Source organism: Bos indicus, chromosome 21, assembly GCF_029378745.1.
Source record: "Bos indicus isolate NIAB-ARS_2022 breed Sahiwal x Tharparkar chromosome 21, NIAB-ARS_B.indTharparkar_mat_pri_1.0, whole genome shotgun sequence".
Lineage (NCBI taxonomy): Eukaryota > Metazoa > Chordata > Mammalia > Artiodactyla > Bovidae > Bos > Bos indicus.
Window position 1 is genome coordinate 16,781,637 of NC_091780.1, and position 14,447 is coordinate 16,796,083.

The following is a 14,447-nucleotide window of genomic DNA, read 5'->3' on the forward strand; positions in this document are numbered from 1 at the left end:
TTTTTCCTATCAAAACCTTCCACTTGTCAGCACAAAGTTATCAGCTGTATGTATTCAAAACAAGGTGGTTTTTGTTTTCTAGGTTTTTTGTTTGTTTGTGTTTTTTTTTTTAGCTTTCTTTTTGTTTGTTGTTTGTTTTTTTTGGTGTCTGCAGGTCTTCCCATTGAAGGTTCAGGGAGCAGATTAGTTTTATTGTTATCTCCCTTCCGAAAACAAAAGCATGTCACTTAGAACTTTAAGGCCGAAATAGTAGCAGTGTATTTTTTTTTTAATGATAGCTTTTATTAATCAAAAATCCTGACCTATGGATGCAGCTCCTTTTACAGAGTACCTGATCCTCTGAGTTGGTTATTTTTTGTCTGCTTATGTTTCCTTATCATTTCCAACCCCAGATTTTCTGTTCCTACTGCATGAGAATAAATATAAGTGCTAAGATAGTCAAGGAAATAGATGACCAAATGGATTTTTTTTTTTAATCTTGTGGGAAAATAGATACATACCTAAAATTATGGGACCCTTTGGTCAATACTATAAAATTCCCTTTCAAGGAAAGTCATCCCTTCATTATCATTAAAATACAGGGAAATAGGACCATTGTTATATGCTTTATCTTTAGCATCCAAGCCTGGTAAATAGGGTTTGAAGGTGGATGATGATGTTGGGTATCATTATGAAAGATATATGAATTTTCTGGCTTAGATTCATCCTTAATGGAAACACGGGAGAAAAAAAAACCTGACTCAGTGAGCCTACCCCAGTGCAATTTGTCATCATTCCTTTTAATGAAGGATTAGAGATGCTGTGGTCAGGAGATGATCAAGTGGATTTTTTTGTTGTTGTTGTTACATGCTTTATCTTTAGCATCCAAGCCTAAATGGGTGGAGGAGTAGTGGGCAGTATAGAGAGAGTGTCCCCAGTAGTGGGGTTGAAACACTGCTGTGAGCATGCCCACAGCATGGGATGCCACAGGGAGTGTGGGTACTCTGTTCAGGATTTGCTAGTAGGAATTCTGGGGTTTCCAGCACTGAACTTGTTAACCTGTAAAGAGTTCACGTAGTCATTTCTAACACATTATGTAGATGGACATCAATAGAAGAACTGTGTTTTTTGTTCTAACCATTTTCTAAATTCTAAATCAGTGTTACATTCCTAATTTTTTGATGATCAGAAAATCCATCTGTCTCTAACTGTGTCCCTTCTTTTTAAACCCAATAATCCCATCCCTGTTTCCTCTTCCATTTCTGTTTCTGCCTTTGATGTCATCCCCAGTATGAGCTGGTGTCCCTCTGGTGTGCAATACTCTGCTGCCCTGAGTGCTGATTTTAATTACAGAAGGTATGGTATTGTTGCGTGTCCAGCCACCAAAGGGGGAATTGTAGAACACAGCACTCGAGCTTCCGGCTTTGGACTGGCTGTGTGGCTGGAATGCATGTGGCGGCCTGCTTTCTTTGTGAGCGCGGTGTTGTGTTGCCTCTGCTGTGGGCATCCTGTCCAGTCCAAGGGGTGCAGCCTCGGAGCTGGATGGTGTTCCCCGATGCATTCTGCTTGTCTCAAGTGGCTATAGATTCGGGTGTTTTCTGCACAGGCTTGTCTCCATGCTGTGGTAGACCACTTCTGTCTTTGTTTTCATCCATCCCAATTCCCAGCTCCTAGGAATTAGCACATCCTGAGGAAAACAAAAACAGAAACAAGGCAGCTACTAAGATGCACTCATTTCTTAATTACGCTTCCAAATCCAGTCATCTCTTTAGATTCTAAGCTCACAGATTGCTCATCATTACATATTCTTCTCTTAACTAAGCAGCCAGATTTAATCACTTACAGGATTAAATGTTGTGGTATAAGCGTGGGATCTGGCTTTCTCAGGCTTTAGAAATAATTCATAACAGAAAACTAAATTTCTTCTTCAATTAGTCTGTCTTCTTACCCTTGCTGTTGAAAATGAGTTTTACAGAGACATTTACTTGGAGTTAGTCATGATTTCTATCATCATATTGAAATCAGAATAAAATCCATTGTTTAATTTATAGAGGCATATGGTTTCAGTTCATAATAAGTGATTCATAGGAAAAAGGGCAGATAGAAACCCTTCTAGATGGCATACAGCAGTTCACTTTGAGCAGAGGTAACGAAAGAGCTTCATTATGCCTTCCAACACAACTCCACATGCTTGTAACTGAGGGCATGGTGCTCTCCCCCTGCATTCTGAGAGCCAGTAGGCACACACATGATTTATTCTGGCTAGCATCCCCAAGGGTGAAAGCTGGCCAACCTTTCTCCATAGCCTCACAAAAAATGCTTTTCACTCTGCACACCACAGTCTTCATTCCAGGGATCCCATTTTCCATCTCAAACCTTAAGTTTGCTTCCCCCCCCCACCCTGTCAGTATCATGGAGAAAGATACAAACCTCTCTTAGACACGGTGCCTTTTCAGCTTCTGCCCTTTACGGTGGTGTCCCGTGTGCCTTCTGCAACTAGCGACTCTCAGGAACCTGCCAGAGCGGTGCTTGTTGGGGCAGGTGTGCACAGATGGTAACGCGCCTGTGTGACGTGGGGTTTCTGGGGTGGACGCATGCCTGTGAAGCTATAAAGGTCACCTAGACTGTTGTGGAAGGTGAAGTTACAAATGTCACCTGGATTGTAGTCAAATGTGAAGTTACAAAGGTCCGCTTGACGGCTGCAAAGGCAAGTCTGGATCTTCCCTATTTTCCTCCAGAAAGTCACTTAATGTTCATATTTTCTCTGTGCCATTTAATTATTTGGCATTGGCAGGCTTCAGAGTCTGGCAAAAATTGATCACATCAGATCAAGGGTAAAAAAAACCCACATAAATAAAAGATCTATAGATAATACAGTTTATCCATATGGTATATTGAAAAATGTCCAAGAAGATGACTTGAAGTACCTCAACATTTGAGTAAATTGAATGAGGTTTTTTTAAACAAACAAACAAACCAAGTGCAGTATATTTCTCAGCCAACCAGTATTTAGGGGGAAGGGCAGGGGGCACCCATTTGGCCAGGCCTTGCAGACAGCTTTGCCGGGTGACAGAAAGTTAACAAGCAAGGGAGACGCAAATGCAGGGGCTTTGTATCCTCCTTGCTTTCTGAGTCTCAGAATGAATTAACTCTTGTGTCTTGTGTTCAGTTTCAGTCTAGAAGGCTTGACAGGAGGAGCTGGTATTGGAAACAAGCCGTCCTCATCTCTAGAAGGAAACTCATCAAACACCAGAGAACTCAGGCACCCTTTCAGTGGCCAGGAAAGGGGTGACTCTCTGGTGTCGCTTTCAGAAGAGGATCTTGAATCAGGCCAGAGGGAACATAGAATGTTTAATCAGCAGGTAAGGCTGAAAGAGGTGTATGTTGCTAACCTGGGGGGGAAAGATTGGTTTCGTTTCCCTAAATACATCCTCATGTTAGGAACAAAGAAGGCAAGACTTATGTTCACATAAGGTTAGTAGCTATAATTACACATATAGTCAGTGTTGCAAACAGCAGTTTTTAGCACTTAATGCTGCTTGAAAGTGAAAGTCGCTCAGTCATGTCTGACTCTTTGCGATCCTGTGGACTATACAGTCCATGGAATTCTGCAGGCTAGAATGCTGGAGTGGGTAGCCTTTCCCTTCTCCAGGGGATCTTCCCAACCCAGGGATCAAACCCAGATCTCCTGCGTGGCAGGTGGATTCTTCACCAGCTAAACCACGAGGGAAGCCCAAGAATACTGGAGTGGGTAGCCTATCCCTTCCTCCAGCACATCTTCCCGACTGAGGAATTGAACTGGGGTCTCCTGCATTGCAGGCAGATTTTTTACCAACTGAGCTATCAGGGAAGCCCAACGCTAATTAAAGAATACCATTAATCTGCATAGATTTAAATATTTCAGCAAAGCAAACTTTTAAAATTAAGAAGATATTAATTTTAAAACTAACACCTGGATGTACTTCTGAGAGTATTCTGGGATACACTTTCAAGTGAAATTTTTTCTAATTAAACAAAAAAGTTAAAACGCCAGTCTCTGAGTAGGTAGCTTTCATTTTAGGTAGAAGTGTAAGGCATCGTTTCAAACTAAACAAACAAAAATTTAAACAACCTGTTCTTCGAATCAGTGACTAAGGTTTTGTGTAGAAATCTAGTTTTTTTACTACATCCTGCTACATAGCAATGAAGTGACCAAATATTTTAAATCTAGCACCAGGCGATTTGGTGATGAATATATCACTTATGGTCATGTGAAGGCCCAGAGGAAATAAAATCGAAGGCCTAAAGGAATTTTGCCTCCTTTGTCCCCTCTTCATGGCTTCTTGGAAGTTAAGAAAAATAACAAGAATATGGAGAATATAGTTATCGAAGTAGATGGTGTCTATTTATTCAACCCAGTGGTAACAGGAAAAGAGGGGAAAAATAGGAAACAATAAATTTGGTGACTACAGAGAGCATCTCTGACAAGTACGTCTGAGAACATGTTGCATTTTATATGTAGAGAGTCCTTTGGAAATCACTTGTAGGACCAGGTAAAATACCAAAACTTGAGTTTACTTAGAGCCAGTAAATCCCCTCACATTCTGCTTAAAATTAAGCCTTTGTGTGTGAGCAAGTCAAGCCCATATTAAGTGACTTGCCTGAGGCCCCATAACTGGCTCTTAGCTGAACAGTATTAGACTCAGAATGGCAGGCTTTTAGCCTCCCTGTTGCTTTGAAGTAGATGACATTTGATGAGGAAATGAGAGCATTTCCGTTTTCCTACTGATGTTTATGTGATGACCTTCTCCTGAGCTGACGTTCTGGAGTCTGAGTGATGGCCTCTCTCCAGTGAGTGGTGTCCGTGTAAGTGGCCTTTCTGAGTCTGTCGAGATGAAGTGTCGACCCTGTAGCCCCTGGTGTGCCCAGCTGCGCAGGGCTCTGCTCACCAGAGTCTTCCATCTCGTGTGCAACCTCAGAGTAGATACTTGAGCCGCTTGTATGCCTGATGTGCACAAGTCGCCAGCAGCCAGCTTCCTGCTGAAGATCTCTGCCTTTCAACTGACGTCATTTTTCAGACCTCACAGTTGTATTTGAAACATAGCAACTGTTTGCCTCAGACTCCATGGTTACCCATGGAACAAGCTCTAAATAATGAGAAGTCTTTGGTGTAACTGAGTCAAGTTCACCCTAGTAACGAATTTTCATTGCTTCCCTTTTAGCACATACAGATTTCAGACTGCTAGGAAGGGAAGGGATGATAATTAAAGTTAGCAATCAGGATGGCCTCTCTCCAAGCAAAACAAGAGTAGTCCCACCATCACTGGAAACGGGTTTTGTTGCAGGATCTTCTGCAGTGGGTCTGATTACACACTGAAGTGGCTGTGAAGTTACTGAGGGATTGCAGTTACCCACATGTTCGCATATAAGCATTTATTCTCAGAAGAGGAAGTGAAAACAATTTAGGTTTCTATCCAGATGCAGAGCCTACTTTGCTTGTTATCTTAAAACCTTTTCTATTTGTATCTCTGTTTCCAATTTTTTAACATCAGAATGATATTACTGGTATCCTACTATATGTGTACATGATATTTAAATTTTCAAAGGGCAAGCACTATACATAGTCTGATATTTCCAGTGAAGTTATTTTTATCTGATTGTGCATTCAGTAGACGTGTATTAAGTGCTTACGAAGTTTGAGACATCCTTAGATGTCCCTCTTAGAAGGGATACAAAATGACCATAAGCGGTAGATACTCTAACTGTTCCCATTTTACAGATAAGAACATTGAGGCTCAGAAGAGCTGGATTGCTTCTCTGAAGTTGAGCAGCTGTTTTGTGGCCTACAAAGCTTGTGGTCTTTTCCTCTGTACTGCCTTATTTCCTTCTGCTGAGTTGGAATGTCAACTTTTGTACTAACCTAGAAATATAAGAGCATGAACTGAGAACTGTTTTACCTTTATTTCCTTCACAGACATGTCACAGATCTAAACAACAGGGATTTAATTACTGTACATCAGCCGTTTCTTCTCCACTGACAAAATCCGTCTCATTAATGACAATCAGCCATCCTGGGTTGGACGGTGAGTATGCTACTTTTTTCATTGAATATATTCAGAACATTTTCCCTTTCATTTATTTTTTTTGCTTTAAGACCCTGTGACATTGCCTTACAGCATTTGCCTGACTCTTCCCCTGAATGAATGACTGATCATTTACAGAAAAGGTGACAGAGAATTCAGTTTGGAGACCTTCCTCCTTTTACTACATAAAAATCTCCTTAACACATTAAATTCATTGTATTCTGGGCCTAAACCTGACAAACATTATTTTTTAAAACTCTATTTTGAAATAATTTCTGGTTTTTAAAATAGTTGCAAAAAACAGCACTAACACTCACCACATAGTCTTCACCTGGAGCCTCCAAAGTGTTATTTTAACACTTGTTTTATCCATCTTGCTCCCTTCCCTGGCTTTATCACTTTCCTTAAAGATTTTTCTGAAACACAGGAAAGTAAGTTACACATGTAATGCTCTTATGTCAAAGACACTGTCTTGTATTACCATAATACAGATACCCAAACAGTATCCAATACGAGTTCCCTGAGCTTTTCAAAAATGTCAAGCTCATGAAGGACAGAGAGAGGCTGAGATATGTTTTTAGTTAAGCAAAGACCAAAAGGACTACAGCCAAAAGTGATTACTGAAACTGTATACAGATTCAAGATCGATGAGCTGTGAAAGTTACGTAGAGACGTCTGGCATCCACAGGCCCAGAGCATTTGCAAGTCAGAGATACTCAAAAATATACTTGAATTGGATCCAGATGTTTGCCACAGACAGGTGTCTTTGGGAAGCCCCACTTTTTTTTTATTTTCAAAATAGATTTTTTTTTTTCATGAGTAGTTGCAGTGTTGAATCTTGATACGAAGATTAAAATTCTCATCAGAGAGAGTGTGGTGTATTATATTCTTTGCTGAGAGATCATGTATTCAGGAACCTGAAATAAAGGATATAAAACCCTCCTGCTGTTTCTTCACCATCTCCTGATATAGAACTCATCTTAAATGGGATGTTCTGTCTCAATTCATGACTTACTAGAGGCCTCTTAAAGGGATGTTCTGTCTCAATTCATGACTTACTAGAGGCCTCATCTTTTTAATGTCCACAGTGTCGTTAAGGCATAAATGGATGATTGTATTAACTTCATTTTCATTTTAATATGATTAGTAGTTCAAGTATCAACCTGGCCTGTTGCAGTAAAGGTGCCTAATAGTGACTTATTTGCAAAGATAATAGATACAGACTCACAGAGTTGTAACTGAAGTCGTTGTTCCTGTTCTTGTTTGGATCTTGGTTTGGTTTGCTTTTGACTTGGCTTTGGATCAGTGGTTCTGCTGGTATAGAAGTGACATCATTCTAACTGAACAGTTTATAGTGGCTTTGAACTCAGAGTACTAGAAACGGGTAACCCGACAGTCAGTGAGGCCGTTCAGCCCCGTGTCCCTCCTCCCAGGGCCTGGGGGAGGGCCTGCGTCTCTATAGCCACAGCTACCCAGAACCAGCAGAAGGTGGCCAGTGTTTGGTGACACACAAACACTCTTATTTTTCCTCCAGAAAGCAAAATGGTTGACTGTGCTTTCAGTTGCTAGCCAGACACTCTGAATGGTGCGGCTCCCCCTCAGGAAGTACAGTCCTTGAGCGCCAGGAACTCTGGCTCATCTTGTTGTGGGGACCAGGCAGCTGAGCTCTCCGAGGGGGACTGAGCTCCATGGTGGTGGCTGTCCCTCCCCAAGGGGGACTGAGCTCCGTGGCCGGTGGCCGTCCCTCTCCCAGGGGGACCGAGCTCCGTGGCCAGTGCCCATCCCTCCCTGAGGGGTCTGAGCTCCGTGGCCAGTGCCCATCCCTCCCTTAGGGGACTGAGCTCCATGGCTGCTGGCCATCCCTCCCCCAGGGGGACCGAACTCCGTGGCCAGTGCCCATCCCTCCCTGAGGGGTCTGAGCTCTGTGGCCAGTGCCTATCCCTCCCTTAAGGGACTGAGCTCCATGGCTGCTGGCCATCCCTCCCCCAGGGGGACCGAACTCCGTGGCCAGTGCCCATCCCTCCCCGAGGGGGACTGAGCTTCGTGGCCAGTGGCCGTCCCTCTCCCAGGGGGACCAAGCTCCGTGGCCAGTGCCCGTCCCTCCCTGAGGGGTCTGAGCTCCGTGGCCAGTGCCCATCCCTCCCTGAAGGGTCTGAGCTCCGTGGCCAGTAGCCTTCCCTCCACAAGGGGGACTGAGCTCCGTGGCCATTGCCCATCCCTCCCTGAGGGGTCTGAGCTCCGAGCTCCATGGCTGGTGGCTGTCGTGGATAGAGCTTGGAGCGAGAGAGTTCAGCCCTTTCATCAAAGTGGAGGCCACTCATTCTGATTTCTAATGTACATTTCATGTAGATTTGAATGATGAACTGGCCCTAACTACTTCCCTAAGTGAGCACAGGCTATAATTGGAGGGCTCATCCACTCTTAATGACAGTATTTCTCTTAAGTCCCTCCTCATGTACAAATGAATTAATTTCCCAACTTTTTTTTTTTTTTTTATTCTGCTCTGGAAACATAAATTTTTTTGGCAGATATAAAAATTCTGGCTGTTAAACAGAAGGCTAATAAAACTTCTTTCTTGCATGCTATGCCTCTAAGCCTCAGGATAACTTGATGGTTGGTTTCTGCCACACATGCAAATCTTCACTCTAAATCTCTTAAATACCCTGCATGATTCACCTTTGGTCATGGTCTTCCCTGTTGAAAGTATCAGAATTAAAACCTACCCCGTGGTTTTAAAGCCTAAAGTGTGTGGAACACTTCAGGTATTTTAACTAATGCTTTATGGTAAGCATACTTAGTGGCTGTGTGACCTCGAGTCCTTCAGCTGTTCAGCAGGGCTAATAATGGGGTAGGGCTTAAATGTGTATTTATTTTAAATGTGCACTAGCGTGTTTCCTGGCTTGTGGGAAGCATTTGTTGTCACTGTGGAATGAGTGTGTTCATCATCCAGCAGTGTAGGGGTCTGTTTTTCTCTAACCAGGGTCTAAGCAGTGGTGAAGAACTGGAACACGATCTCTCGTTTGTCTTTAACTGGCTGTGTCTTACAAACAAACCTGCTTGTCTCAGTACAATATATTAATACTTCCTAAACTCAGCATTCTCTCACTGCTTCCCAGCTTTTACTTGTGTTCTAGATTCTCCCTTGAAGGAAGTTGGCAACTTTTCCCACAGCCTTTCCCAGCTGCTACCATTTGAGCTTTTGTGCAAACGTCCACTAAACTGTTGCCTGGACTGTCACTGGGTCACTGGCCAGATTAGAAAGACAGACAGACTTGGCATTATTCCCAAACTGGCAGGACACTGCCCTCAGAGAAGCTGCTCCAGGAAATGTGTTCGAAGCCTAGGGTTGAGTGTAGACTCCCAGCTTGCCAGGAGACTCTGATGGTTTGTCATTAGAACTTAAGAATAAACTTTATGTTTGCATACACAGAATAAGCCAGTTATTACAGACAATCCTTTCACAAGTCTGTATTTTTAAACTTGTTACTGTTTGCACCCAGAAGATGCTTACAGACAATAAACTGTGGGGTTGATTGGGGTTCGACCCCTGGGTTGGGCAGATCCCTTGGAGGAGGGCGTGGCAGCCCACTCCAGTATTCTTGAGAATCCCATGGACAGAGGAGCCTGGCGGGCTACAGTCCATCAGGCCGGAAAGTCAGGCTCAGCTGAAGCGACTTAGCATGCACACACATGCACTGCTAAGCGTGTCAGTGGGGAGAATGATACCCATTGGACCGTGAAACCTCCTGGGCTTCCTACCGAGGTTTCGTTTTGCCCTTCATTTCACATGGCTTGTTACCACAGAGAACGGTGTCCCCGGGTGTCACTTGCCCTTGGGATTGTTCTCAGACCTTCACGCAGGATGGGTGAATTGGCCAAGTTCCTGGGCACGCTTTGATGGTAGTGCTCGCTTGTAATTGACAACGAAAGCTGAGTGGGTCTTAAGAACCAAACTGTGGCATTTGATGTATAAAATGTACCAGATCTTCAACACGAAGTGACCCACATGACCAAAGATCAGAGTGGGCCTCTCGGCAGCTGGGCAGCGGTGGCAATGAGGGTATTTTATCTCTGCTTTCTGTGCTTAGTCTCTCTTAACTCGACAGTGGGAGGAGACTTTATTGGAATACATTTACTTTCTAAGGGTAGTTCTATTTGGAGAAGATAATATTTGACAAATTCATCAGAACAGAAATTCGGTCAAGCAAATTGACTTTTTAAAAAATATGTGTTTATGACTGCGTGAGGTCTCAGGCAGCAAGCAGGATCTTTCATTGTGGTGTGTAGGCTTATAAGTGCCTCAGAAGGTAGGATCTTAGTTCCCCAACCAGGGGTCAAACCCGTGTCCCTGCATTGCAAAGCGGACTCGTAACCGCTGGACCACCAGGGAAATCCCGAGATTGACTTTTGATATTGGCCTTTTGATTAAACTATGAGGCTGGAATATATTCATGGTCATTAAATTTGAGGGCATTTTAAAACTGAATCCCTGTGTTAGCAGAACATATTCTTTCCATACATGTTGAAGATACTCCTTATTCCTATAAGTAGGTTTTTCTTTATGATCCATGATCGTGTGACAGAAGAAGGGATACTCTGAGATTTGGGTAGTTAAGAGAGGTTATTTTCATTCCTTATATATGCTTCGCATTTGGGAACACTGCAGAACACACACTAAAGTGGTATCTTGCTTTTGCACTGGACTGCCACTGCTGAATCAAGCCAACGCATGTGAATTTGTGGCGTTCTTTGCACTCTGTTAGGAGCTGTGGCTACACCCTGTCGTCTGCCATCGCTCAGCATTTGTCTGGGGTGTGGAGTGTCTTTTGTGCTGGGTAGGTACAGGGTTTTTTCTTTCATTTTATTTAGGATGTTGACCTTACAGAAAGCCTGACAAAAGGAAATTCATTTGTTCATTTGTTAAATTAGTCAATGGTTAAGAACCTGTCCTTTGCCAGGCACCAGGCGAGACAGTGAAAGGAGAGGCGTGACCTTCCAGATAGGGTTTCTTTTCTCCCCACACTTCAGCTCAAGGACATGAGAACAGTTGAGTGTAGCAGATGATGATATATGCAGCAGTTGAAACAAACATTGGGTGCTCAGAAGCCCCAGACTTGAGGGGTCAGAGAAGCCTAACTGGGTACCATGCTAAGTCACTTCAGTCATATCCGACTCTTTGCGACCCTTTGGACTGCCCAGCAGGCTCCTCTGTCCATGGGGATTCTCCAGACAAGAATGCTGGAGTGGGTTGCCGTGCCCTCCTCCAGGGAATCTTCCCAACCCAGGGATCGAACCAAGGTCTCCCGCAATGCAGGTGGATTCTTTACCGTCTGAGCCACCAGGGAAGCCCTGGGGAGAAGTGATACCAAAGTCAAGACCAAGAGGAAATCACTGAGTTTGTTAGCAGGTGGAAAGCTAGACTGAGGACTCTGGGCTTCTTGTCTGAGGACAAGGGAGTGATTTTTGTTAAATCAAGTGATTCTGACACTGCAGAGAAACCTCACTGAAGACCGTGTTGGGAAGGAGAGGCTGGTAGGTGAGTAGAAGGCTCTTGCAGAGTTCTGATGAGAGCAGATGCTGGTCCAAAGCAGGTACAAACCAGTGGCAGTAGAGAAGTTGATGTTCAGAGAATTCTAGAAGACAGAATTAAAAGATCTGAGTGAGAGGCAATAAAAGGATTCAAGGATAGTGTCCAGGTTTCTGTCCTATATGACGAGTTAGATGTTAGGTACCACTCACCAAAGGAAAGAGTAAACGAGGAGGAACAAGTCTGGAGGAAGGGGCTGAGGTGATGTATGTGCTTGTTGAGTTTGAGCTGCTGTGGGATGTCTGCCCACAGGTAGGCAGTGAGATGAATGAGGCTTGAATTCAAAGGACAGACCAGACTTGAAAAGAGAAAGCTGTGAGTCATCACTGCATCACCTGCAGATTGTACTTGAAGAGGCAGCAGTGAATGAGGAGGTTTGGGGTGGGTGGGAAGAGAGCCGATACGGAATCCCGAGGAACACCACCATGCAAGGCGTTCCCTTACCTTGAAGGGGCGGGTGGGGGGAACTCCAGCTGTAAATGATGGCTGTGAAAAGTAGCGCACTTCCTGTTTTCATAATCTAACGAGTACGTGTCTTTGTTGGGTGCATTTTCTTAAGCCGCATTACATTCTGCATATTGAGAAAGAAAGGTGGAAATGTGAATAGATGGTGCCAAGAGGCCTAGACAGCCTCCGCTGGCATCCTTCAGGCCAGTGGCATGGTTCTCGGCACCGTGGTCTTTGTTCTGGTGTGATCCGCAGGCGCTAATGTCTTCTGTTAACCTGTTCCTCAGCCCAGCGGCAGATGCGGCCAGCGCGGCGGATCTCGCTCTCCGTCAGCATCTCACCTCTCCTCCTTAAGTCTAAAACTCTCTTTTCTCTTGGCTCTTCTTACTCCAGTGATGAGGAGGAGGAGTTGCATAGTAAGTAAGCAACTTTGGGGTCCAGTGGCTGCTCTCCAGGGCCTGACCAGCGCTGAAAATGCCGTAGGCTTGGTACTAAGAGACTGGGGAGCTTTTATCCTCTTGCATGTCACCACTGCTGAATCATTCGCCTTCATGCTTTGCTTTGAAAATGAATTTGGATAAACAAATAAAGTTTTTGTCTTGTATACCACCAATGTTGACTGATCCAGTGACCCAGTTCCAGGGCCCGAGACATCGTCCCAGAACAGAGATACCTGCAAAGGCATAAGGGGCTCCCACCCCACCTTGTGCCTTTTGTAACGCTGCGTACTAACGTCTGGAAACGTTCCATTCAGTCATGTAAATTTCATTGTCATTGTTTCCCCTCTTTTGTCTCATAGGACAAATACTTAGATGTCCATCTGTGACACTTAAAAGTCACTGTCAAACTTTTTTCTTCTCACCTTTTTTTCCCCCATCTGTGTCAGTTTTTTTATTTGTTTGTTGGCAGGGCGGGGGCGCTGTGCTGCATGGCTTGTGGGATCTCAGTTCTCCAGCGGGGTACTGAACCCGGGCCATGGCAGCGAAAGCTCGAATCCTAACCTCGAGGCCACCAGGGAACTACCCCAGACCATTTCTTTAAGAATATCTTTTCTTTGAGATTAAACCACATGGATTAATTGGTTGGAAGAAGTTCCTTTGGAACTTTTAGTTTTCAATGCTTTCACTACACTGTAGGTTTCATATTATTATATCATTGCTTAATAATAACCTAGTTTAGTATTAGTTTTAGTGAACTCAGAGAGGAAATGAATCCCGACCCCCATGAAAATTACTCTTTTCAGTTGTACGAGATTTCTAGACGATTCCAGGATTGCTGTTTTTCATGGAGAAAGTACTTGCTTATATAAAGCTAAATAACGAATTGTTTTCATTTCATATAAACCATATTAGTCTCAGGCAATTATAAATATGATTAAGCATCCTAATTCAGCACCATTTGCTGATCCTAAGTTTGAGCAGTATTTATTTAATACTTAAATATTAAGATTTAATAGTTAGCAATATCAACATCAAAGTGACGTTTTTGCATTGTTCTTAAAGGAAAGTGGCTTATGCATAAATGAATATCTTATATGTTCAATACTTTTTCACAAGTAAAATGCCTTTGGTATAGGCACATAAGATTTTCGTTCCATACCAGTTGTCATAGGAGGGAAGTTGTGAAACTCCATCTACAACTTTTGAGTTTTTACAAATTCTCAAGGCTGTTGAGTATTTGTAATATGCTTGGAAATAGGTTAGCATGACAAATAAAACTAAGTTTCCAATAGTATTTCTTCTACCACTAATATAAAATTATGACCAGTTATTCAGTCAATCAGCACTGGTTACTCAGTTAATCCAACATAATGTCATCGTTAAGTATAGAAGCTCAAAGAAACCCTTGAATCAAATATCCAGCATTCCTCAAAATGTGTTCCTTAAACTCAAAAATACAGTGAGAATTATGGGGTAGAGGGATGGGGCGGGGCAGGGGGAAGGGTTGGTTCTCGACCATATAAATTTAGGAAACTATTTTAAGCAGGTTTCAAAGGCTTATGTGTATCTTGTGAATTTTGAAGGTAGTGTTCAATATGCTGTGATTCCAAAATGTATTAACCAGGTAAACCACAGCGCAAGACAACGTGTGACGTCTCAGGAGACAAGTGTTCCGTGGAACATGCTTTTATAAATACTATGTCCGCCTAACAGCTCCAGTCCTGGAATGTCACTGTATTAGATCTGCAGGTTGTTTCATGCCTTAAAACAAAAAAGGTCTCGTTGAAATATGCTCTTTACTTGCAATAGTACTTAGTAGGCTAAATTCAATGACAGATTTCTTCACTTCTGTCTGTAATTATATCATGGAAGTAACGTTGGTTATATCATGTTCTTAGATGCTCTGAAAAATTGACACTTCGGAAAAGTCAG

At 43.2% G+C, this 14,447-nt stretch overlaps 1 protein-coding gene across 17 annotated transcripts in view; it reads left to right on the top strand.

Moving 5' to 3' along the window:
* Positions 1-14,447, top strand: part of AKAP13 (A-kinase anchoring protein 13) — a 324,597-nt gene that overhangs the window by 248,187 nt on the left and 61,963 nt on the right. For 10 of the 17 annotated variants that reach the window (XM_070775967.1, XM_070775968.1, XM_070775971.1 and 7 more), the window contains 4 exons: positions 1,270-1,335; positions 3,149-3,341; positions 5,933-6,041; positions 12,363-12,491. In XM_070775967.1, the coding sequence (XP_070632068.1) occupies positions 1,270-1,335; positions 3,149-3,341; positions 5,933-6,041; positions 12,363-12,491 (497 nt within the window). The remainder of the gene's footprint in view (positions 1-1,269; positions 1,336-3,148; positions 3,342-5,932; positions 6,042-12,362; positions 12,492-14,447) is intronic. The other 7 variants (XM_070775973.1, XM_070775974.1, XM_070775978.1 and 4 more) reach the window with 3 other exon arrangements.